Source organism: Hippoglossus hippoglossus, chromosome 16 (assembly GCF_009819705.1).
Source record: "Hippoglossus hippoglossus isolate fHipHip1 chromosome 16, fHipHip1.pri, whole genome shotgun sequence".
NCBI classification, from domain to species: domain Eukaryota; kingdom Metazoa; phylum Chordata; class Actinopteri; order Pleuronectiformes; family Pleuronectidae; genus Hippoglossus; species Hippoglossus hippoglossus.
The window spans coordinates 25,044,403-25,070,881 of record NC_047166.1 but is presented as its reverse complement, the minus strand read 5'-3'; the positions used below and the strand labels follow the sequence as shown (position 1 = coordinate 25,070,881).

Below are 26,479 nucleotides of genomic sequence, written 5' to 3'. Positions count from 1 at the left end.
ATCTTATGTTTAAGTTAAGAGGCGACTGGCCCTACAGTTTTGCAAGTGGGTGAGCGGTTGGCGCTGATAAAGTTGCTCCACAATGAAGGACAGGGACAAGCGACATGTCTACAGATGCCTTGAGTTATTTTTCTGCCGGCAGAACTCAAGTGCTTGCATGACTGTCTGGCTGCCCCCATCACCAAGACATTTTCCCCACTTCTATTTAGTGACTGAATGACAGCAGAGGCAGTGAGCTATGATTAGAGAGAAGCTCATATCTTACCAGATCCTGAATAATCTCCATCCCCTCCCACCCATGAGGAAGGCACGGAGGCGGCAAGAAGTAGAATGGGCAGAGGTGTCCTGATGTACAGAGATGTCATATACTGAGGCTGAGGAAGTTCTAAATTCATTCAACCTCAGTCAGTCTGATTAATCTGAACACTGGGGTTAATCAAAGAGAGGTTTACATTCAAATCAGTGCAGGGAAAAGATGATAAAAAACTGAAAAACCTGCCACGTGATTAAGAGATCTACTTATGTTCAACAGTTTGAGTCATTGTCAGCTGTGATGGCATTTAGAAAAAAAAAAAAGATTTCAATTTCCCATACACAGTGACATCAAACGTCAGCGACCCCACCTCCAAACACAATGTGCATAAATAAATGGTTAACTACACACACATACAAGAGCACAGAGGAAGAAACAGGGAGACGATTGAAATTCATCTCACAGCCTGAATTTACTTAACTGCGGGTCTGTGCACGGTGATAAACGGAGTGATGATCCGGCAACACGTCTTTATCCATGCTTTGCTTTAATTAACAGCGGCTTGTTTGTTGAAAAGATGATTAATATGCCAATGAAAATTGCATAATTGAATACCACAACACTCGCACAATCAGGGAGGTACATGCCATTTTTTATTAACTTTTTATTATCATTATTATTGCTATTATTTGGTATTTTAATTCACTTGACAAGTGGGCCCCACCCTCCCCCCACCACATCTAAACAGAAAAAAAAAGCAGAAGGAGGTAGAATTGGCGTGACCAGCGGGCCAAGCTGGGCCCAGCTGTTCATCACCAATGGGAGGCCTTCACATGCAGGGGCACTGTTCGGATATCAATACCTATCAGTGTGAAGGCTACACATGAGTGTGTGTGTGAGAGTGTGTGTGTGTGAGAGAGAGAGAGAGAGAGAGAGAGAGAGAGAGAGAGAGAGAGAGAGAGAGAGAGAGAGAGAGAGAGAGGGGTAAGAGAGAGTAGGGGGTCGGGGTTTTGAGAGAGATGTGGTTTGGATGGGACTGAGTGCATTCTTATGGCCGAATAAGAATGTAAAGAAAATTGAACGAATGTCATGCATATGAAACGAAGCACTATCTGAAGCACTTGCATCCAGATTTTACAGAAAGCTTTGCAAATTCATGCATGAAAAAAAAACTACAAACCAAAGTCACTCAATCACACTCTGTAGTGTTTTATTTAAAAAAAAGGCCAAAAGAAAAATTCCACATGCAAGTAAGTTTCAGTTGAGCAATCCAGAGTTTACCCAGTATTATATCCCCTATAGCACAGCCTGCACGAGCGTCTCCGTGTTAATGTTAAATACACACATCAAAAATTCAACCAATTACAATGATACCTCTTAGAAAAACGTGTGCAGCTACAGCCCCTGGGAGGCGCGATGCAGAACAAACATATTCAGAGAGCTAAAGAAAGACGCAATGGGTGTCAAGTCCCCGGGGGCAGAAGCACCACCAGCAGCCGCGCTTTAACTCAGCCTCAGATTTAGCAACATCTCTCATTTTCCTCCGAATTCTTTGGACTTCCTTGTGTTAAAATAGTAATCGCAGTAAAAAGATAGCATTCTAAATGGACACAAATTGGGTTGAAATGCAGACAAAGTGGCTGGGAGTGAATTATCTTATTAAGGGAATTCTCAGTGTGCTGTACATCCCATGTAGCCACACAAAACTAGAACTGAATATAGTGACATCTTCTTCAGATGATAAGAACAGTGATTGCATTTTACCCTATTTTAGATTATATAACTAACAACCATGAAGCTCCTTCATAAAGCCTCTTAGTATAGCGGATCAGTGACTAAATTTGCATCAAGGCGATGCAGCAAAGGAGTACAGTGATTTGTCTAATCTCTTGTTGCGTATTTCATCATTATAATCACACATTTGTGAGTTTGTGAGTGTGCCATGTGTGTGATGTTGAGGCACGGTGTTTTCTCTGCACACAGGTGATCCATACAGTAAAAAAAAAAAAAGCCTTCATCAACTTATCTTAGGAAATAAAAGTATTTGGAAAGAGACAGACAATGTTTGCACATGGCACTTGGATTGCAATTTAATTTTACATCACTCAAGGCCCAGAACTCACAGAGAGGCTGATGATGGACTTTCATCATCAGTATCAGCAATCTGAGTGTCATTCATGTTTTGTGAGACTTGTCAGAAGACTTTGAATAAACCACTGGAGCAGCGAGATAAAAACCTTCCTTTTCTTAAAGGAGAATTGCCATGATGCACGTCCAAATTTCTTGATTACAAGACGGAGGGGGAGGAAAAAAAAACATAAAACCTCGAATGAAAGGCTGCGCTGAAAGTTTTCAGTTTGCTGATATAACAGTCAAGTGTGTCTATAAGTCTACTTAAAACGCTTAGGTATCAGTGGAGACAGCTGCGACACCCTCGTCTTATGATTCTGTCGAGACAGTACACTATCAAACCTTTCATACCGTTCCCAAGCTACATTTCCGGTGACAAAAGCTTTGCGAAAGCCTCCTGAAGGATTCATCTATATCCTAATATTTCCAATCCAATTTAACTGGAGCAGCCGGAGTGGTCTGAGCACCAGTTTACGAATCTTTGCTTTCCAAGACTCTGTGTGCTGAAGGCTTGAGGGGTTCAATCAATGGTGCTTTGATCTCGGCTGGAACCATAATTATTTAACATTGTTACAAGGATTTCTCTAATCCATCCTACCATTAAATCCCTTTTACACCCTCATCTTCCGCAGCCTAATCTGCATCTGGGTGCTCCGTTTGTCTCTCTCCCTCATTTCAGCTCGCCCCTCCTTTCTTGACGACACCCTGACTTTATAATGGACTTGGGCACCGAGTTAGAAAATGCCTTGTTTACTGAGAGCAACCTGACTGTCCTCAAATGGAATGTCGCTGCTCAAGAATTTAAAAGTTTTCCTCTGTGCTTGAGTTTTGGTCAATTCACTCTCAGTTCATTTGGGGCCAAATGTTGAAACTTAAATGCGTACATATTTAAGAATATATTATGAACTGGTGATTGCAGTTGGAGGAACTGTATTAATCAGACGCTGTAACCTTCTTTGTACGACCTTCATCTTAGTATTTTCCCGTTTTCCACTAAGTTTAGTTAGATGAACTGAGGGAATTTTAAAGTTCAGGTGACCCAAAAGGTTTAATCCCATCTGTTTATTTCGCTGATCACTTTGACTTCCAACAAAAAGGGCCCACTGTCCTTTTGCAAATATTTGCGTGTCTGTGTTTCACCATGATATAAATAGCAGCATGGGCAACCGCAAACATTTGTTGAGGCACCTGCCACACTATCGTGGCCATCTGGTCCTCCAGTTCTCCTAGCATGACATATGTGCATTAAACCCGAAACGGTTATTGTTTTTTTTTTCTTCCTTTTCTTTTTTTTTTTTTGGGAGACTGGAAGAAGATGGATTGGTCACAGACCCTTCTGGGTTGGCTGGAGTCAAAAATGAGATTCAAGAGTTTTTACATCTGAGTGAAGCTGCGTTTTCAGCTTGTGCCTGTTTGATGTCTTGAAAGGGGAAGGAAGGGGGTTGATAGAAGTTGTTCAGGGTGGTGTGTGTGTGTGTGTTTCGGGGGGGCGGGTTCTTTTTGCTTGTGCTCCGTCTGTGTCTGACCGTCAGGTAGATTCTCAGATGGCCGCTCCTTCAGCTGACCCCTGCCTTGCCCTGGCTGCTGCCCAGCTGGCACCGGGAGCTGAGCAAGCCGGGCCACGCCAGCCATCAGGGAAAGCCAAGAGAGGAGATTTGTGGACAAGGTGATCATATCGCTTCACTTACCGCTCTGTCACACTCATCTCCTCCTACTGCCTCTTCTCCTTAACTGTGTGCAGTATTTTCAGCGAGTTTGCTGCAATATCTCAGATCCTAATGTCATCGTGTACGATGCCAAGGCAGCAATGCACAATTATTTATTATGTGAAGTTACAGAATAGATTTTACCCATCAAGGATGGGGGATTTAGAGTTTTAACACCTCAGCAGCCAACGGGCAGATATGGTCACATAAGCCCCTCTGCAAAGTAATGTTTTCTGTTGTGCTTTTACTCTTACAGATAGTATTGGTGGAAAGCAGCCCATGCTTTATGTGAATGATATTTGTTGACAGAGATAAAGATCGCTTGAATTCAATAAAAAAATTCAATAATAATTGTAGTTTGAAATGTTGTCTCTAATGTGCTATGCATTAGCATGTCAGTATAAGTATTAGAATGGTCGAGCTGATTTCACTGACTGAGTAATACTCTGTGACAAATAAACTAAAACATTAGCTGGGAAATCAGTGGAAGGCCCTTTTAATAATTTAATAACTGGAATTTCCACTACGGTGGATAATAAAGTTGTATTGCATTGTACTACTGATAAGACAGAAACTCTGGCTAATGCTGCTACAAATAAATATATTACACGCACAATATATTCATCTGTGCATGCTGCAGATAAATAGGTTGACTGCCCCTTTAATAACGCTTTATTTTTGCAAAGATAATTTCCCACTGGGGCTGACGGTAAAGTTCTATTGTATTGTCCTGTAGTGAGAGATAGTTGTAAAGTCTTGATGAGCCTGAAGCCCTGAATAAAACCACTGTTGATAAATACCTCCCATGCAGAATTGTCGTCATTTGTACATGTTGCATTACAATGAATTATTTCTGAACAGTGCAGCGTCCATAAGGTATATCTTAAATCTAATCAGCCTAACATCATCATATTAGTGGTGGTAAAATACTTCATGGACAATATCAGCTTGTTATCTTGTTTCAACGGTCAACTAGCTGAGATCGTAGATAGACTAATGCATGAATAAATATCGCACCAAACTACATTCTGTTTAACAGAATAGAAGAAATGGCAACGATCGTAATAACAGGGCTCTTAGCAAACCCTGGAATTCCATGACTTTCATGAGGGGGTGTGGTTTACATGAGCAAGCATTGAGATAAGGCTGAGAACAAGTTCATTAGCAGAGTTAGCTAGCTAACACACGCCATTCCCAATTAGCCTAGAGGAGAGCGAGTGTGAGAGAATGAGAGACTCGTATCATCGCTGCTCCATGAAAATGAATAGACACGCTATCTCCCAAATCAGCGGCTGATTGCGGAACATCCGTGACGAGAAATGAGCACGAGACAGAAGATCAGTGTGCAGATTTGCTTAAGGACATAGTCGCGGAGACGAGCGGAGAGAAAGGGAAACTCACTGGGTGTTCCACATCAGAGACCCGGCGCTCTGAACAACAGAGAAGAGCCAGCTATCAGATTAATAGTGAGTCATTCAGTGCGGTTCTCTGCTGTTCCACAGAGAAAGACAATCACAGAACAGGGGGCAATCGCGGACAGCACTTGACATGAGCTACTAAAGTGGAGATGAAATGCAGGGACAAAAAAAAGTTCAATTACAGGATGTAGATTGTAAAGGCTTTTGTTGTTACTCAGCAAAAGGGAAACGGTATGGAGGTGCTTCAATAGAATCACCAAAGCAGGTGGGCATGTTCCGAGTTAGCCCACCTCATTAAAAGGCTTCACTCTCTTTTTATGTTAACGGCCATTACACATCCTATTCAGATGCACACACGCGCAGTGATTAAAAATTATCTGTTGGTGATCATAATCACACCTGCTTAAACTTAAGCCAAAGAATAACAAAGAACTTTTGAATGCCGAACTATCAGAACATTTACAAAGAGATTAAAGGGTAGACAGTCTCTAACTAAATAAATTTGCTTTTAATCGCTTTGAACAGGAAGTCATGTCATTTCCAGCGTCCCTATCTGATTGTCTGATTCCCCTCTTTATTCAAATTATAACATGCCCATCTGACTTTTGCAGCACAATGGGAAAAATTAAAAAGGGAAATGACCTTTCGTGGCAGCCATGATGGGAGAGTGAATGGCATTATTATGCGCCAAGATTAATTTCTGCCCACTCTATGCTGCCCATTGAGAAAACAGAAGAGAGGCACGAATGCCTCAGTGTAAGTCACTCACTAATTGGTTGGTATATCATAGCGATGTCGAGAAACGTACATAAGAGGTAACAAGTTGATTAGGAACATGTTTTTCTATGATAATCCTGACTGCAGAGATCAAGCCTGTGCACATCCACCACACAGCATATCAAAGCCCGTCTCTTAAAGTTGGATGCAGCCATGTGTTGAGTGCCATTTTTCTGTTTCTGATGCAACAGACTTGAGGACAGAGTGCTGAAGTCCTCCGATTGGATGTCACTTGATAACTTGGAAGGCTGTGGTTTAGTAAAAACATGAAAATGGACATCATGTCTCACACCGCCTCCTCTGCAGTTCAGCCGTCCTCACCGCGTGCAAGAGACACTTCACTCCCAGGAAATCCAAGTCTCCCTCCTCTCTCTGCCTCCGCTGCCTGTCCAGCAGCGAGTTCCTGAGCCTCTAATTCTCATTCTGATGGCTAAGTAGAAGAGGGACGTATAATTACAGTCAGTAATACATCTACTCATGCTACATCCATCCCTTCTTTTCAAAGGAGTATTTTTAAGCTCAGCATTTTCTTGCCCAAAAGGGGCCTTTTCCCGCATGTGATGCCTTCTTTTTGTCACGGCCCCCATAGTTCTGAGCTGACCCCCTCAGCCCTGTCTCCTGACTGATCACAGTGATGGTTTATTACTGTCGTCCCAGCGCTCTTATCTTTAGCCAGCAATGCTCATTTCCTTCCCCAGATTTAAATGCAAATGTGAAATTTAATGATAAATGCATTATCTGATAGGTGCGATAACACTGATTCACTGTCAGTATAAAATACACACCCCGGGGGGCTTCAAGCTAGCGAGCATAACTTGCCCAAATCCACTTTTTTCTCCCTTTTTCTCTCTCTCTCTTCCTCTTTCTCATCTCTTCTTTTTCTCCTTTTTTTCTTTTTACAAATGCATATACCTGCAACAAATTCTCGAGGTCATTTTATGCATTAAAAATGACTCATATTTTGTGTGGTCAGCAGTGCGGGTGCTGGCTGTTGCTGAGCAGTAATTGCTGAGCACCATTCTTGTTCAATGTATTATCCATCACTCTGATGAAGTTGCGTTTAGTAAGAGACCAAAACAAGATGAAAAAAAAACAGCAGTGTCTGTATTACATTATTGGATTCTTTAAAAAAAGAAACCTGCTTCTTTGATCCAGCAGATATTTGTAATATGGTGCTGTTAATGGAATAGTGGGTATGTATAATTTTAAGTAGCATGCTATATGGCATGTAGACATCTGACTCATTTGTCCTCAAGACTTAGAAATCTCCTGTTGCTCATTTTGTATATGCAAAGCCAAAATCAATATCTTACCTCCCACTATGCAACATGCATTACAGTTAAGTTACAGTAACTTTGCCTGGTGGCCCCTGGAGGCTGTCTAGGAAAGTGACAAGACTTGTCCTTACTTGGACCATCCCATTCGTCCGGGCCCACTGCAGCATGTCGGGTCTTCTCGCCCTGTGTCTCCATCTCCGACTCGCCTGCTTCTCGGTTGCCATCTTCCTCTCCTGCAAAAGACAGAAAATAAAATAAAGTTCCGTCAAGCACAGATGACACAAAGTGAACCGCACTCAAGCTAAATTAAATGTTTGAGAAACCTAATTTAATTAACCACAGCAATGTGCTGAGTCTGATGGACTTTGGATATTATCCCAGCAGAAATCGTATAGTTTTACAGCTCTTTCCTGTAATATTAGAGTGTGCCATAATCAGACGTTGTGTGGCTATTGTGAATGTGTGTGTGTGTGCTTTGTGTGAATATGTAGTTCTATTTGTGTATGTTTGCTGTGAGCTCACCAGGCCCAGCTGCACACTTTTATGTGAGACAAGCTCCTGTGAGTGCTTGCAGGAACAGGAGGAAGCCCCATGGAACAGGAAGGAAAGCAATGTGTGGGAGAGAGGTGGCTATTTATTACCTTTTGATCTATTGTGGAGCGAGCTAGAGTGTGTGTTATAGGATGTAGGGCTGATTTACAGTCTCGGGGCTCACACAGACCGGGCTAAGGGATATTTGGGTATCTCTCTCCTGGATGTAAGTGTGTAAAGACCTTACTTAACACGCTCCGCCTCTTAGTGTGCAGCCGTATCACTGACAGCAGAGCCTGTTGAGCATTCTTAGATGCACTTAATGGAAAGAAATTATAATTAAAAATGTTTTAGCAAGTCTACAGTAAGCACAGTATGTACTCAAAGTTTACAAGCACATAAATCAGTGCTTCGTAGGTGTCCCTAGCGCGGTGCTCTAAATAAATCCGTTGTGGCCGACACAGTGGTTGAGCGGAGTGTCTCTCCGAGCTCGGACAAACCTGCTCGGGGGGATGTGGTGGTAGTTTGTGGAGGAACATTTCTTTCACTTTTGTCGCCATATCATTTTCAGCCCTTTGATGTTTTAAACCCAATCGTGAACTTTCAAGGACAGGCCTGGATTACCACAATGGATTACTACACTTCATACACTACAAAAGTGCTGGAAATGTGCAGTTATAATATTTAGAGATTTAAAGAAGACAATGTAATTTTAAGATGTGGTTTAGATGGGACTTATTTAAAAAGACATCAGACCTAAGACACACATACATGCTGTTGTCACACGGTTGTTTACCACATCTGAGAGTGATAGCATTTCGGGAATATTAGGTCATCACATTTCCAGTGACAACTGTCAGTGGTACACTCCTGCATCCTCTGTCCTCAGGTTAATCTCCAGATCAAGCACACACACACTTTGCTCGTTTAGCTTTTTTTATTTTTTATTTTTTTGTCAGGGCTCACTTCAAAGAAAGCAGAAAAATGTTGCCAACAGGATGTCAGCTTTCTGCCTCGCTCTAAAAGAAGAGGTGTGTACGAAGAAAAAAAGTGATACTGCAAGGGAAGTCTGCAGAAATGTCCTACTTACAGTACATGAGGTCACTATGACCCAGTTTTGCTTATGCAAGTGTCTGCTTGGGCTGGCGATTTCTCCCCCAACTCCTCCTCTCTCCCAGTATATTATCAGGCAGCCCACTCAACTAAATTCCCCCACTATTTATTGCTGGGCCTGGAGAACCTCTTTAGCATACTAGGCTCGTATTATGACGAGGATAACAAAGGCGTATATCAACAGTTCCTTCCAATGGAGCGGAGTTTAAAAAAAGCTGGCAAGATAACATTAAAGGCACTACCTTGATCTCAGGCGAACATGTTAAGCCCTGTAACGAAACGTATTGGAAGTGTTTAATTACAGCCCGGGAAATGAAGCTACAAGATGATTCCTTAATTAAGCAGTGATTAAGGATTTTCTGCCGTCTATCTAACACAGTTTGCAATGCATTTTAAACACAATCGCCCCGGCAACCTCACAAGGGAACAATGTCACAGGGCTTTGATGAAGTTTCCTGCACAAATGTCACAAGGAAAAAGCAGGGCAGAGGAAGAAGTGCTGGAGCAGCACTTGTTTGCTTACAGTACAGTTTGAAAAAACCCAGAATACAAAGAATATGGAGACCTATTATTATGTTTTCATATGAATTTTCACCTTTCTGATTTAAAAATAAATTGATCTAAGTGCTACATTTCACACTCACACGTCTACTATAGGAAAAAGAGACTTTTTTATCGTTTGAATTGAAACCCTCTGCAGTCTTATCAAGGGAGACAGATTGTCAGTGATCATCATCCACATTATCGCCTAGATCATAATTTACATCTGGCTGAGATTTCTTTTCCTCCGCAATCAAACGGAGATACTTAAGGTTGAGCGAGGGAAGGCTGAGGAGAACAGAAGGGACGGGGAGGGCTGGGGAGGCGAGGTGGCCTGCTGGGTGCAAGGTTGGCGGGCATGCAAGAGGAGCCAGTGAGCTGTTAAAATCAGCCCTATCGCTGCTCTATCAAAGGACAGCTCTCTAGCCAAATCGCAGTCGCACGCAGCGTGCCACACATTCAGGTCAATAAGCTTATAGGCGATTTACACAAACAGTTCCTCGAGCAAGGTAGCAACAATGTCATATTGGCTTTTTCTCTCCCTTTTAGCATTGTATCTGCCAAAGAAGCCCTTGAAAATGTCAATCTCTGGCATGTGACTTTAAGGAGCCCTGAGAGCTCTAATCCTGACCACTGAGTCTAGAGACAGGTCGCGCTTTCTGCAAAATAGAGTATAAGTGGTTTTAAATCTTCGTATGGGATTGCACAGTTCTATGTGTTACTGAGTTCTAGACTCAATGACTTGAACCCACTGCCACTTTCCGAAACCCATCACAATCTTGCTACTGTTGGAGCTCAGAATGTAATTTTATGTGGAGGGGGGGGTGGTCCCCCCAGCAGTGGTAGTGTTAGTCAGTTGATATTGCATATTTGGTTGTTGATGCAGATTATGCTGCAACAGATAAAGTCAATTCCAGGAAGCAACCTTTTTCACCAAAGTCAAGCATAGCTGTGAGACTTCTCTGCTATCTGAAAAATAGGTTTGAATTGCATGCAATTTGTGGCAGGCAGAGCACTCCAATGGAGGGAGGCTATTAGTGAAATGCTTTGCCACTGTCTCTTTAAATGCCAATAAATTCCCATCATTACAGAATCTGGCAGTTTTCCTCCCTGTCTGCAGCCTGGGTCTTTATCTCGCTCTGCCTCAGTCTCTGAGCATGTAGATCTGGCCCAGTTAGATTGTCATACTTAACAAACATTAATGATTAATTTCCTCCACTGAGTCAAATGGGGCTAAAGGGATGACTCGATTCATCTTATCGCACCACAAATTAGCATTTCCCCATATTCTCCAGCATCAACTGTGCATTAAAATTCCACATTTACCATTCTGGGCACTGGCAGCAGTGGCAAAAGAGCCAAGGAGATCTTCCTCCTCTGTTGCTGGAGATTCTGATTACTTCTGTGTTACACAAAGAGTGGCATAATTAATTCTGCACTTTCTGTTTGTTACTGTAAGGCTCTGACTGCTGTGGTTCAAATTACCCACTGAGAGGTTATTTGAAGGGTCAAGGTGGGTTTGTTCGTCGCAATGTTGACTGTGGAGTCCTGAGCTTTCACTTGTCCCTTCTGCTGTGATAAAATGTTTGTCACTACACTGTAGCTCCGTAATTTAACATGAGCGGTGCAGAAGAGTGCACATTTTTACATTTAGCTGCCCTTGATGTATCCTGACACTCACCCAATAAACACTCGCTATAGCAGCAAAATCAAGCAGTTTGAGCTGAAAATGTTCATGTTATCTAACTCAACAAAAAGATGTTTTACATCTAGGAAATGACACACATGAAATGACATGTAAATTTACTGTCAGAGCTAACTAAGGAAGTCATTTGTCATCAGACAACACTTGGAACGCAGAGAGGGAACAGCTTGTGGCAACACCCTGTGCTGAACTTCACAGATAGCCAACAATAAAAGAGGGGGTAAAACTGCAAGGTGAAATTTCACAATTTCAGTAAAAAAAAAAAGATGCCACACATAGTATATAAACCCAGTGTATATTTCCAACAATTATGGAGTCAGGTGTGTATAAATCTTTGCTGTGGAATGTGGGCTCTTCACAAGCAGAGCCCCATAAATGCGAGAGTGACTGAGCAGGAGGTTTTTAGTTGTTGTTTGAGGTAAGACTCTGTTTTAATCACAAAGGAAAGTCAAGGTTATTTCTTATGATATGAGTCTTTTTTTCCTCACAATGCTCTTGCTATGTCGGCAGACCCCCTCTGAGTGTAGGTGTATTGAATCTGTGTTCCTTCTCTGTTCAGCCAAGCTGCTTCATTTCACCCCCATATGGTGTTTCAGAGGCATTATGCTGAGTGTCCCTGACAAAGGACTCCTCATACATTTAATGGTAGATTAGTGCCACAATTCTAATTGTAATAGTTTAGGTCTGCGCTATTTGGTGTTGGCTATTATGGATAATATTGACCAGTGGTTCTCACACTTCAGAAGCCCTCTAAGGCATCACAAAATAAATCTGAAGGTTGGTGTTGGAAGAAATTCAAAAGTAGTAAAACCGAAGCAGGAAAATATTTTGATATCATCAAATTGCCAAATAAGTCTTGCTTAGCAATAGTAAAAGCACTAATCATGCAGAATGGACTCTTTCAGTGTTCCACTGTATTCTTCTAATAATTATATTATTATTACGTGAGATTCTGTGAGATTGCCTAGAGCATCTTTTGCTAATTTTAAGCTACCAGGCTCCTCTATGTGATGGCACTTCACAAACCACATCCATGTGAGAACACTCAAAACCAACGAGAGCCGTGACACCATTAACTGAACAGGTTATAGAGCCAAACATCACCCAGTTTAAAGGTTCCCAAGCCCGAGACCAAGATGGGACATCAAGGTGCTCCATGCACTTATCTGGGGAGTCCCTTTTCTGCAAGGGTAAGGCAAATGACTGAGTCTTTGGTGGCATTCAACTTCTTGACCTTTGCGCCTTTAAGCGGCTTTACTACTTCACCGCACTCTGATCAAAGTTAATAAGTGCTTCATATGTTAATGAAAATTGGTACTCCTCTTTGTGTTCCTACAGCTTTTTAATACCTATTATAGACTGAAACTTTTAATGGAGGTTTTAGGTCCCCCTGACAAGCCCATTTCAGAGAGTGACTACACAGATACAAGGCTAAGCTAAGACCAGAGAGTCACTGCTCAGTGGAGGAACCTTACACGGGAGACCGTATTCTCCGGGAAGCAGCCGAAGATAAAGGCCATGGGATGAGTGGCTGCTTTAAAATCCACGTTCAAGTCCGCACAGGGCTAATTACAGCACGCCATCACATTTGAGAGGGTTTAGTTAATCAAGGGGCTCTCTTTTTCCTCCTATAGTCGAGGAATAACACACTTAAACCATTTAATGCCGCCAGGATTGCGTCCTGTTTAATTCACGGCAGTTTCACAGAAGTGGGGTAAATTTAAGCCACTCCGACATTGGTTTTAAATAGATCTAATTGAGCAAGGGATCATGGGGAAAATGACTACACCTGATGATTGCGCACAACGTGGCATGAGGAAAAGGGACATTTGGATTGTACATCATTCGGGTCTTAGGAGGCAATAGGAGACTTAGCTACTGTAAGCTTAGATAGCAGAGTCATAATAAAAATCTGACTTGGCTGGTGTATGAAAAAGAACAGATTACTAGTGTCCCATAAAAGTAGTATTTGACATTTGGGATTACTATTTAGTGTTGACTTTATTCATAAACACGGGGAACAGACAGGAGATTTGAGGCCCAGTTCCTCATATGGTTTTATCCAAAACAATGGGAATTTTTCGAACGACTCTGACAAGGCTCTTTGAAAATTTCCAGAAGTTGTACTTTTTTTTTCTCCTTGCTGTAACCACCAATATGTACTGTGCCCCCTATTTCATAGCTACTGGGTTATTACAAGACCATACATTGTACTTTGAAGTTTGAGTAAGGACACATTACGAAGGAGACAAAGGGTAGAGCAAACGAGGCGTCGCTGGTAATTGCAATTTCCGAACAATTGTGCCGTTCAACTTTCTCCAGAGAACAAAAGGAAAACATTATTGATACGATTACTGGGGCATAGCCCACCTGAAACATGAAAGATTTTTTTTTTTCCCTCAATAATGTAATCCCACGAGGCACATCAGTTTAGAAGTGTGAAGAAATAATTCTAAACAAATTTCCCTTTGAAAGGAGAAAGAAGAGGCAGACATTCAAAGCATAGGTTCTTCATTAAAAAGTCAAATTTATGGCATCCGCGAGCCTGTAAGAGTGGGGACACCTGGGGTAGCGAAAGCCACGCAACCGGGGGGTAGGAGGAGAGGGGGACTTAGGGGAAGGGGAGGAGGGACAAGTCTGTCATCTTCACACTGTAACCTGGAGCAGGCCACAAATTAGCTCCTGTGATGGCAAGGTGTGACCGAAATGAAACAAACATACAAAGAAGCAATCTAATTGAATTGGAGTTCAAAGAGGACTCGGGCGCATTTGGCTGTGCTTTATAGTGCTGGACCTCCGAGCAGTAGCAGGTGCTGCTGAGTGTTCACAGAGCTTCAGCGCTGGCTCAAAGGGAAGTGCTACGCTCTCCAGTGCATTGGTGTACCGTAGCACACCTTCACAGCACTATCACAGAGGGAGAGCCGGTGTCGCCGATGCCATCTCCCACTTTCAGATCAAACCACTGCTCTTGAGTGGATTGCTGGGATCAAATATCAAAATGGATAGTTTCAACTCAAGGCGGTGATGCGGGAGGAATTCTCATACGGACACAAGTTCTGCCAGGTCTGATTTGAGCATGTTGACGAATTTTATTAGACGCCATTGGCAGGAGTAAAACTTATTTTTGATGCCTGGCACGAGGGTTGCTCAACATATTGTCTCATATTAGACATTAAAAAGAAAACCACACACTGTTTGCGGAGAACGGTTTCTGGAATTATGGAGTGTGGAATAAGTACATGATCGTCACCTTTGTTGCAGAAGTACTCCATATCTTCGCAGCTCATGTTCTCAGTCTCGAACTCGCCGGTGAAGTTCTCCTCCGCCGAGAACTCGTCTTTGGCCAAGAGCTCATTCTCTTCAGAGACGCACTCCTCCTCCTCCTCCTCCAGGCCATCCTCTAGAGGACCTGAGGGAACACACGCACACAAACACACATACACACACAGACACACACATGCATACACACATAAGGGAGATGTTCAGCAGTTTCATCACATCCTTTAGGCTTTCATTAAAAAAAGAACTTCTGCCTCTCTTTGTTTCTTTTGTTGCGATACTGCAAAGTAATTCAAAGCGCAGCACTGCACTGTATTCTATGTATTCTATGTTCAGACATCCAGTATAGACAAATACAAAGCCATGTCAATAAAGAATATTATTTTACCTTAATATTTCATTCCAATTTTATTTTCATTCCATTACAGCATATTGAAAAAGCCCTTTGAGACTGTGTGCTCTCTGAAAAACAAGCTGACATGCAGCCAAGGTGAGCTGTGATGTTAATCCTGCTACCTGCAAAACAAAACCTCACACAGATGGAGGGAAGGAGGAAAAAAAAAAAAAGTTCCTTTCCAGACTTTTCATACAGGCATCAGCATGGGAGGAGGAAAGAAAAATACTTTTATTAATTTGTTAGCCTTATCACAGGGTACAATGTTGATTTTCCATTTACATTCCATGCCTCCGGGTAATACACCAGTGCAATCTTAAAGGAGACACTTTTCCGTGTGATTAATTTTTCCCCTCTCTGTGCAATATTATTTCTTTAAATCTAAATGATTTCGGAGTTTTGCTTGTAGCTGTACATCTCTTTTGGTATTTGCATATTACCATTTTGCTTCAATCAAGGGCGTTGATGGAATTACTGTACTGCTACCTGAATTGTATTAGAAAAACATCTCACCCGGCATTTGAATGTTATTAAGATAATGTGCATCTTGCACACCTCTCCTTCCCACAAAACACGTCTACAATGTCAGCACATGAATTACCATAGCAAAGAAGCGACGGAACACTTCAAGTTTAAGGTTAGTTTATATTTGAAATAACTCACTCCAAGCAAAAACAAAAAAATGTTTTTATGTGTCCATAAAAGTCACAAAGCTTGTCCTCCAAGTATTATGAGCCGTGATTAAACTGAATAATCATATCAAAAGTGCTGCCACTGCTGCCTGCTAGATGTGGATGCTGTCTCCGTCTCTGCCTGTCACACATGAGCTATGTTGCAGCCTCCTGTGCATCATCCTGGAGCTCAAACAGAGTGCACTGATATCCTCTCGACACCTTTCAGCATGTTTGTTCTATTGTAGAGGGTGTGAGCCCCTCAGCTTTAATAAAGCAATAATTTCAGTTCACAAAATGGGGCTGGTGTGCCTCTCCTGTTTCTCTTTCTTCCCACACCGAGCCCCATAAAAGACCCCCCTGATGTCCACAAACTGCCTGCTCTTTTCATTAGTCTTATAAATTACTCCTTTGTAGAAGCCTACATCTGCAGGAGCCCCGGACATGAAAAGAATTAGCACACAGATCTCTAATAGACACTGTGGAGCCACAGTGCTGCTTTTAAATTAGGATACAGTTTTATGATCTTATCTGATGCCTTCTGCTGATTCGCTGAGGAGTGAAGTGAAGCGTGAAGTGACTCGATGAGTCTACCATCGCTTAAGATGATACCGGGAGATAAATATCGCAGTATCAAGGGGAGATTGTATGACTGCCGTTAAAAGCTCCTGCCAAGCCAATTGAAGACAGTGTGAAAGAAAGCGGGGAAATACATTTCTATACGCACGCTCTGTACACATTCCATTACACAGCTGAATAAGAACTGTGTGTACAACTAAACGATTCTTCCTCTGTTGCCGGCAAATACAGCAGCGCCATTGCACCATAGAAAATAGACCTACAGTGTTGTGTGATAATAAGGGTAAAGGGAGATTAAAGATAAACTTCATGGTCAATAAGACACAAAGATTAGGGAGATAAGATGAGATAGAGCTGAGGTTTAATAGACTCAGAATAAGGGCATCTCACTTCCCCACTCCAACAGATAGTAACTAAATGGAGCATTTTCAAACTGATAGAGATACTGGAGGCCGTGCTGAATATGGAAAAATGAAATGCTCCACCCAGTTGGAGACATTAAAGGGGGTCCGATGGCTACTTCTTGGGGAACCGCATAGATTACCAAAGTTTGTTCGCATTCTCACGTGTTTAGTTTATTATACAGTATTCATTGCATGGAGAGACCTGAAATTATTTCAGAGACAGCAATGATAAGAATAATGACTTTCTAAACGACCAGCACCACACTCCTAACTCATTTTCTGATAGTGGCGTTCCTGCTATATTTAGTTGTGTACTGTTTAAAATCCTGTCACATTCACTGTGTGACCCGCGCTTGTTGGTGCATTTCTATAGGGTCTGCTGACGAATTGGGCCAGAGGAATGTCTGCCGCTTCACCCTCTTATCAGGCCTCCTCCGGAGTTTAGATGGCCAATGGCACGGCGGGGAGAGCGTCCGCATTGCACTTCACCACGGAGCAGCCCACTCTTAATAGGCGCGCTCGTCACAACAGACGCACAAATTTGTAAAACCAAGGAATTTTGAATGGGAGGTGACAGCACAGCATAAACACTGTTTTTTGGAAAGCCACAAATCCCCTGGGAATCTGTGGGGCGTTTTTTTTCTTCTCGTTTTCAACCAACTGCATCTGTTTGGTTCCGTCAGTGTAATCAGAGAAGACTGCTCTGCTCCGAGTGGGCGTCTCAAACTTCCACAGTGTTTACAGAAGAAAAAAAGACGCCACCATCTTCTAATGATTTTTCTGTTTTTTAAATGTTGTTATATTACGATTTGAATATAACCCCTGTCGAGTACAAAACAATTTTGTCTTGTATTGAGGTGAAAATTATGGGCCATGATTTTTAATTGACTGATTTAATTTATCAAGCAAACAATGCAGTCAATTGCTCCAGCCTCTCACATGCCACTATTTTGTACTTTTGTATATCTTTTATAATTTAAAACTGAACTCCTTTGGGTTTTGCTCAGACAAAACATGCAGAGGACCATGTGTCCTCAGGTTTGAACGGAGTGTTCACACCCTGGAGGCAGGGTTACAAGATAAATAAGGGTGCACCAATAAAATGAGATATAAACATTAATAATGATAATAAGTACATCAAAACAAATATAACACACAATTATGTTTCATCTTTGATTTCTGCCGTTTCTCTGGTGAAATCCTGGATATTTTTACATATTCCAGCCTCTAAAAGACCTTGAGATGAAACAATCCCTCTTTGATTTAATTGCTCATTTTCTTCATTAAAGCATTAACCTGTGATGAGGGTTCACAAGGACACTTCACTTCACTTCTCTGAGGTCACAAGCCAAAACGGTTTGAACTTGACTAAATAATAAATCAGTTAACCGTGAAAAATAATCATTAGATTATAAGAGAATAGTTGCACCTATAATAACTATCTGTAACCTTGAGCCCAGCAGCTGTTCTGTTCAGTCGCGTGCTAATCCACAAGGTTTACTTTATAGAGGAGCTAAAATCATCCCAGCACAATGACACTATCTACTCAACTTTATAAGGACGTTTTGTGAAACTGCAACCTGTCTGAACTTCTTCTCAATCTGGGTCAGTGTCCAGATATCCCCACACCCCCGCAGCCCTGTCACCCGCTCCCTCCACTCTGAACTGTCTCATCCACAATCATCACACTCTTCCTCTGCTGAGCAGCGCGAGACATCTCAGCCCTGTTCAAACAGTCATGCACCAGGAGCAGCAGGCAGGAGCAGCCAATGCTAATAGAGACATTGGTAGCTGAATACAGGCTTGATCACAGTGGCTCTTTTGTTCATGGCATGGCCTCTGTCTGATAGGGATCGGCCATGTGGAGTGGAGCTCCAGAGAGGGATATGGTAATGCCCCAACTGAGTCTATAAAATGGGGTGATACTCTGAGACCATATGATGGACAGAGGATTAATGAGTCACAGAGGAAGGGGAGCAGGGAAGAGAGGAGTATTACGGACAGAGGTGGTGGAGTGGGCATCTTTCAGGAAAACACACAAGTCTGTGCCTGAGTCGACTAAAACAGAACATGGGGGGGAAAAACACACAGATGTGCCAACCTTGTCTCGGAAACTCAAACTTTTGAAATAAACCAGAGCTCTAAACAAACGTGTGTATGAGCGAAACTGTATAACTGACTGCTAATTTCATGGCGTGCCTTGTCAGCCGTCCGCAATGTGGTGAGCTTGTGGTCGGGCTGTGATAGCGATACCTCGCATTATCAGCAGGCTCCACAGTGTGATGTGTGGATCACAAACCCAGCCTCCTCTATAGCTCCCTAATTAGAGGTGAGGTAATTGAATCTGACAGAACAAAGCGGCAGATCTCTATAAGCATGGAAATCATTTTTGCTCCCACCTATACAGTTTTTCATCCAAAAGGCTCATTGAAAATGTGTCCAAGCTGGCCTGGGGATAAAACGTAGCACCTGAGACTAAACATGAATGCATAATGCAGCCCTAAAATCCAACAGGGCCACGCCGTTCAATCCCTGCCAGCTCTGCTCCGTGTGACTGGCCCTTTGTGCCAACACTGATACGGGGCCTTCCTCACTTCCAGGTGAGCACACACGCGTACTTTGCAGGACTCTTAAAACTTCTGCGTGGGAGGAATTATAGAAATGTAGACTTTGACTCAAGTTGCAAGTGGCTCTACGCTGTGAGCCAGGTAGGCTCATGTTTACCCCCACAGCTGGAGAAAAAAATGGATAAACATTTGCTCTCTGACAAAAAAATGTGAAACAGAGAGAAAAAAGCCTGTCTCCTTGCAGGATGGGTTGGGAAGTGTGAGACAGAAGAGAAAGCGAGGGAGGAGAAAGTGGAGGGAGGCGAGGAGAGACTGGGGGCCATACTCTCTCCTTAGCTCTAATGACCTTTGGGAAGCAGAGGGCTCCCTCAGCCTTAGAGGAGACAGAGTGTATATGTTACAGGGCTCAAGCCTCTAATTTAATCCTTGATCACTGTAATGAAATAGATACCATTTACGCAACTCTTAATAGCTTAATATGCTACAGGAACCCTCAAAGGAATTTCTCATTTCAATCATCTTTTTTTCGTACCGCGTAAATGTTTCAGAAAAAGGAGCCGTTTTCCTCGATGTACACTGTGATCAAACTAAATGTGGAGCTAATGCTGTAACACAAGTCAAAAGTAAATTACCATTTGTATATTTCTTTCTGTGAAGGGCTGTTTGTGTGTAAATGTGTGTGTGTGTGTGTGTGTGTGTGTTTGTGTGATTGTGTGTGTGCTGGGAGGAGCGTGGAGCAGCTTCACTGGAGACTGATGTGTTCTCAGAGCCGCAGTCTGTGACCAAGTATAAGCAATGGTATTGTTTAACTTGATTTTCCGGTTGCTAAGCAATGTAATTCTCGTGATTAGAAATGGCTGCCTTCCTAAATTTGGGCACTTACAATCAACAGTCAACAAACTGCTTGAAAACTCAGCACCAACGCTCGTCTGGAAATTGTGGTGAAAAAAAAAAAGAAGGGGGGAAGGAGGGCGTGTTCATCGGGGGTGGATGAATAAATGTATTCACATCCTTGTAGAACGCACACGCACATGGGAAACACACAATCTCCTCTGTGAGGCTGCAGCACGAGAGATGACATCTGATGACATCATGCATTTAGATGACCCACTAACTGTACGTTTCTGCTTGGTGCAGTAAGAAGCAGACACGCCTGACGACCGGGAAACGGTATCACTATCACTGTCTGCGGAGCTGCTGAAAATGCTACCCAGATGCAGAATAATGTTCTGATTTATTTCTGTTCACATTTTCAAATGCTTTAACATAATTCGGTGGAGTATCTTACTCCAATCAGACACAACGTTGGATCCCAACATGTTTGCAGACTTGCTAAGTTCTGTGTTGTTGCGCCCAGTGTTTCTGTCTGGACTGTTGAAGGGGAATAACACACGCTTACTTCTTTATCCAATGAATTTGAATTGGAATGGCATGAAAACATGCTGGCATTTGACTATGCCATTAAAATGCTGGAGGCACCTCTGAGCGTGCCCGAGGGCTTCAGCAGATGCCAGCCAGTTTCTCTGTGGAGTTAGCTGGGTCCTGCTTCACTCTACTGCCTCTACTTGTCTCTCTGGAGATTACAGACACACACACACACACACACACACACACACACACACACACGTGCATCCAAGTGGACACTGGTACAACGTCTGGTCCATAAAAGTCACAAAGCTTGTCCTCCAAGTAATATGGGCTTAGTTAATGCCTCTCTTGCATGGTAACATTTGCTTTGCAGGGGCATCGAACATATTAAAATGCTGTTTTAAATTGTTAGTATACTGCCTTTCCTGTTACAGACTTGCTTCTCCTCTTTTGAGTGATTTATTAGTGTCATTCTGTTACTTCTAAGGAAATAAAATTTAACCATGTGCCTGTACACCGGACGTGACAGCTGAAACAAAGCGGGTAAAATATGTGTGGTCTTAATTACTGGTTTATAAGCGAGCTTTTCACTAGAACGTTCACTTTTAATGAAGCCATTGAGTGAGGCTCCTCCAGGGAGCTATCATGGTTAAGTGGGGGCATCCATCTTCAGCCATTGGCTTGTCTGCAGACGAGTGGAGGCTCTGTCTACAGCACGCTCACCTCATATTGGCTCACTTTATCTCCACTAAGTAAAAAGTCTGCTGGAAGGTGCTAACAGTGGCGAGAAAAGACTTTTCTCCAGCAGCTCTGATGAGGCTGAGGGAGTTTTCATCCTGCAGAGGCAGCGAGCACTTCACTGTGTCTAAGTCAGAGCTTAATAAGACGCTGCTGTTTAACCTGAAAAGCGTTGCATTCATCACATTCAGCGGCCTCACTGTGGTGGTTGGAAGAGCAGCGCCGGAAATGCTACAACTGCTTCTGCAACAAATAGCTTTTAGTCGAGCGTCAGTTCAAAGAATTTAATGGGGAGCCTTCAGAAAAAGAAAAATGATTACTGTATCAAATAATGTAGATAAAACAATATTTTCCCATCAAGGAATTTCTATGAAATGGATATATCTAAGATGTCAATTTCATTCCAGTATTGTGAGGGATGGAGGGTTCCTTTTGCAATAAATTCTTCATTAATTCAATTCTAATTTGCCTCTGGTTCCTATTTCTACTATTGATAGTTCCACTTCTTAATACCTCGGATAAGGGGGAGAAAATCATTGCAGTAACTCAGTGGAGACTGTGAGCAGCAGATATGATCTAAATATTACCAATGCCAAAAGAAGTGTGAAGTCTGATGAACATTTCAAAAGAACAATTCTTTATGGATCAGCTAAATCTTTTCCACTTTTTAATTAAAAGTAAAGAAAATAGAAGTTAATTATCCTGTAAAGATTAGCTGGTGGGCATCTTTCTGTAAATTAGTTCTAATTAAAAGGAAATTGTCAAATGACATTCAAAGCACTGTCCTTTAAAACACAGACTGAGATGGGCTTTTCTTCCCTCCCCCTTACTCCTCCTCCCCCCTCAGCCTCGCTCCTAATTCTTGATCTGGCCAAGTGAAGCTTCTTGCTGGAAGATTAGGATTCTGCCAGTGCTTCAGACACACACACACACACACGCACACGCACGCGCGCGCACGCACACACACACACACACACGCACACACACACACACACACACACACACACACACACACACACACACACACACACACACACACACACACACACACACACACACACACACACACTCCGTGCTCCCTGGATAGCGGGCCTCTAGCACACTGTGAAATACTGCTGCATCAATGGGGAGCTCGTGGCTGCCGGAGATAAATACTCCTCATTGATAAATGATTGCACTGATTAGTTGCAGTAGTTGGGCTTTAACTTTTGTATCAGACTGATATTGGCTTTTTAATGAAATATCAGATCGTGGTCATTTGCTCCAATTCAGTCTAAAAACTTGGAAAAGCTTTTACGGACATCTTGTGTTAAATTACAGGTGTGGTGCTGCTGGAATGCACAGGAACCATGCTCCGTTGTTTTTTGTCTACAAGTGAGGAAAGACAATAATTGCAGTTCACATAATCCTGTTTAAATTCATGGAAGTGTATATGTTTTTTAAACACTGGAAGAGCCAAGTGTCTGTAATGCAAAAAAGGGCAAATAAATGGAACAAATGGAATGGTCAAATGTGTCCCATTGACTTCACAATGTCAGCTAACGATTTGAGTAGCATGCAAAACAATCCTTATAAAAGCATCTGCTGGTGACCTCTGAGTAGCAAAATGAATGACGTGACTTTTCCTGCCGAGCTAACATTAACTAGTAAAGCTGAAAAGAATATCTGTTCATCCATCACTCACTCTGATGGCATTACAAACTCTGCTTGTTAAACTTGGACAGTTTGTGCTGCCTCCACAGCGTCTGCTGGAAATGAAAGTTAACTTGGCTACGTTTTCATAGCCTCCACTATTAGATGAGCTTGACCTCAGTGCTGCGCTGCTACTTTCCCTCGGAATGATGTTTCCACTGCTACCACTTAATTTCTACGACACAGCTAAGTAAATAAAATCATTTTCCTCTGAAACCACTCGTGTTCAATGCCACATTTTCAGAACATCCGGAGCATGTGATATTATCTAGTACTGCTCATCTAGATGTTCTGCTGACTGCAGTGTAATATTGTTGTGATATCAACATGATAAAACTATTCACAAAGTCAGTCAAACATTTGATTGCGTCCTCAGTTATAGTCTATATGTTATAATTAATGTATGCAAACTTGACAATTTGATTATCTTCATAGAATGCGAGGGAACATTAAAAACTGGATACACTGGTTTATATTTAATGATATTACACACACAGTTTTATCAGTAATATCATATATATTAGGTTGCAGCTAATGATTAGGCACATTTTCATCATTGAGTAATGTGCGTATTATTTTCTTTATAAACCCTTAAATCATCAGAAAATAGTAAAATAGGTCAATCACAATTTTCCAGAGCCCATGATGACACATCTTCTCATTCTCCCTGGCCAACTGACAATTGACTGTGAAGTAAGACATTTGATATTTTTTGCTTGAAAATTACCGAAAACCATAAATTGACTATTACGACGTCACATTTGTTTTCTGTTGACTGACAAACAAATCAAATTCAGCCTTTAAAGACAATAATAGTGACACCCGTTTGCCTGCTGCCTCTTTTCCACTGAAACAAAAGAGCACAAACATACAGTGTGAACACGCACAACACTTAACCAACATCCACTATCACCACTTCACTAATAAATGATGAATCAGACTGTCTTTATGTGTGTGTGTCTGTGTGTGTGTGTGTGTGTGTGTGCCTGTGTGTGTGTTCTGCAGCTTTCATCTGATTACATGTGGATTTCATCACTCATTGTCTGGTCTTGGGCTGTTGCTCCCATCCACCCGCGTTGTATCAAACCAGATTCCAGCAGTATAGTCTGACAGAAGAGAGAGGAAAACATTGCTGAAGCCCCTCCATCTGCTCCGGCTAATGATGATGCTCTCCCTGGCCTGGAGCAGAACTGTGTGAGGGAGATTTACACCCATAATACCCCTGGGGCTCTGGAGCTGCACCGCGCTCCAAAAACACCGTCGCTCCATCACTTTCTATATGATAGCTGGCAGAGCAGGTAACAATGGACCAGCAACAATGTCTTTTTGTACTACTGACAAGTGCCTTATTTGGTTGACATAACCTGCCTCGGTGTCTGAGGAGTGGCACTGAGCACACAGGAAAATGGATGACAGCTACACCATGGAGACATTGTGCTGTTGCAACAATCGTACCGGAGTATGTTTTTGAAAAATACCCAGCAGTGTGTGATACGAGGTAAGCGAGGACAGCAGTGACTGAAGGAAAGGTGCCGGTCTTAGGGATACACTAATTGGAATCATGGGGGGGCGGAATCAGGCATCACAGTGAACTAAACTGAACGGAGCTGCCTCTTTCCATTCACCCTATTATAAAGGTTTATAAGTTGTAATTGTACTCCAATTTGGAGGCTTTAGACCCATTCTAAGGCTGTGTGTGGGACGCGCCTTGACATATATCTCCTAAAACAAGTAAGTTAAATGGTGAGAGGCAGAAAGAAAGACTGTGTACGCATGTGTGTGTGTGTGTGTGTGTGAGAGACAGAGGGGTGGAGGCATATGGGGGGGGGTGTAGAGAGCTCCACTCCTCAGGGATTGAGTGTTCACACACAGTAAATGGAAGTGGCACAGCTCTGACCTTTGAGCTGCAGCATACGAGTAAAGTGAAGGCGCTGTCAAAATATTGCTTCAGAAATGACAATCCACCTCGCCAGTCCCAAGTCTTGACATGGCAGGCAAGTGGAGAGCCGTAACCTGCTGATCCCGACATTACAAATGAGGGGATTATCATGACAACAAACCGCAGCTCGACACGCTGCATACCCTAAAGATATTCTGGCATTGCCCCTTATTATCAGCAAAGTCCCACACAGATAGCCAGCGATGACACTCGGAGCAGGCGCCCAAAGTCGAGAAGGGAATGGGGAGTGGCCATGTGTCAGAATCTCAAATGAAATTTCAAATCAGGTTTGTAAAGTTCCTTCTTCCCATCAGCATTAACTTTGGCAGTTGAGCAGCTTCCTTGCATCTTCATTTACGTACACCCACGTAATGCTCAGGTCCACAGAGAATAGCTCAATCGTAAAGAATACCAAAATATCACAAGCAAATTACTAGTGCTGCGAGAGGAAGCTTGGGAGGAACAAAGACAGGCAGCCATAATTATATCTTGGCGTGTATAGCATGTCAATCGGCCACCTTCGTTCTGGAGGGCATTCCCCTGGGCCCCTCCGGCATCAAAATGATGTCCAAATTATTTTGTGCTCTATTGCAGCATGATGCGATTATCATATTTACTGGTGGTGCATTATGACAAACATTGATGTTTACACCTGTCTCTGGGAGAAGGCAAGGTTTACACTCTGTAATTTAGCAAATGTACAGTATGCATATGAGCTTGTTGGCAGGGATTTAAATTAGGTCAGAAATGGAATATATCAATAGCAACCCATATGTGCATCTTTCTTTTCCTTTCCCCCCCCCCCCCTTCCCCTCCCCAGCCCTCTTTGCTCAGAAGCTTGGCGATGAAGCAGCTTGACGACTGCAAAAGTGTGATATGTGCAAATCACATTTGCAGATGAGCTTGAAACTCCTTTTAATATTCAGATATCAGACATCCCGCACTGAGAAGCCCGCTAAGACGCGATTCGGGGGAGAAAAGCAAGATCGGCGTCATTAGGGGAATCGTTAGAGGCTCGGTTTACATTTTACATATTTCACAAAAATGTACAACCAAGTAAAAACATCACCAGTTATCTGTGATAACAATGCAAATTTTTGTCAGAGAGCGCATGAAGATTCTGTCAAAATCCAAAGTCGCTCAGGTCTTTCTTTTCCCTTTTTTTCCCTCCCTGGCTTAACACCCTCAGCTTATTGGCGCTTTGATTTCTTTCATATTTTTTCCCTGAGAAGACACACAGGCTTGTGGAGTCAAAGGCGCTGAAAGGTATGTTTGCCACGAGGCACGGGAACACGTGTCCCCATAGCCTGCCAATAGCTCATCAAACACACAGGCCCGTGGATGGATGCAAGCCCGGCTGGCGTTTAGGACGTCTGCACAGCATCCGCTCTGCCACCA

General features: G+C 42.6%; 1 protein-coding gene across 2 annotated transcripts in view; it reads right to left on the bottom strand.

The window, feature by feature from the left end:
• The window catches only part of zfpm2a (zinc finger protein, FOG family member 2a), a 117,741-nt gene that overhangs the window by 69,496 nt on the left and 21,766 nt on the right, over positions 1 to 26,479 (bottom strand). For both annotated transcript variants that reach the window (XM_034611911.1, XM_034611912.1), the window contains exons 2-3: positions 14,701 to 14,859; positions 7,693 to 7,794 (exon numbers count right to left, since the gene is read on the bottom strand). In XM_034611911.1, the coding sequence (XP_034467802.1) occupies positions 7,693 to 7,794; positions 14,701 to 14,859 (261 nt within the window). The remainder of the gene's footprint in view (positions 1 to 7,692; positions 7,795 to 14,700; positions 14,860 to 26,479) is intronic.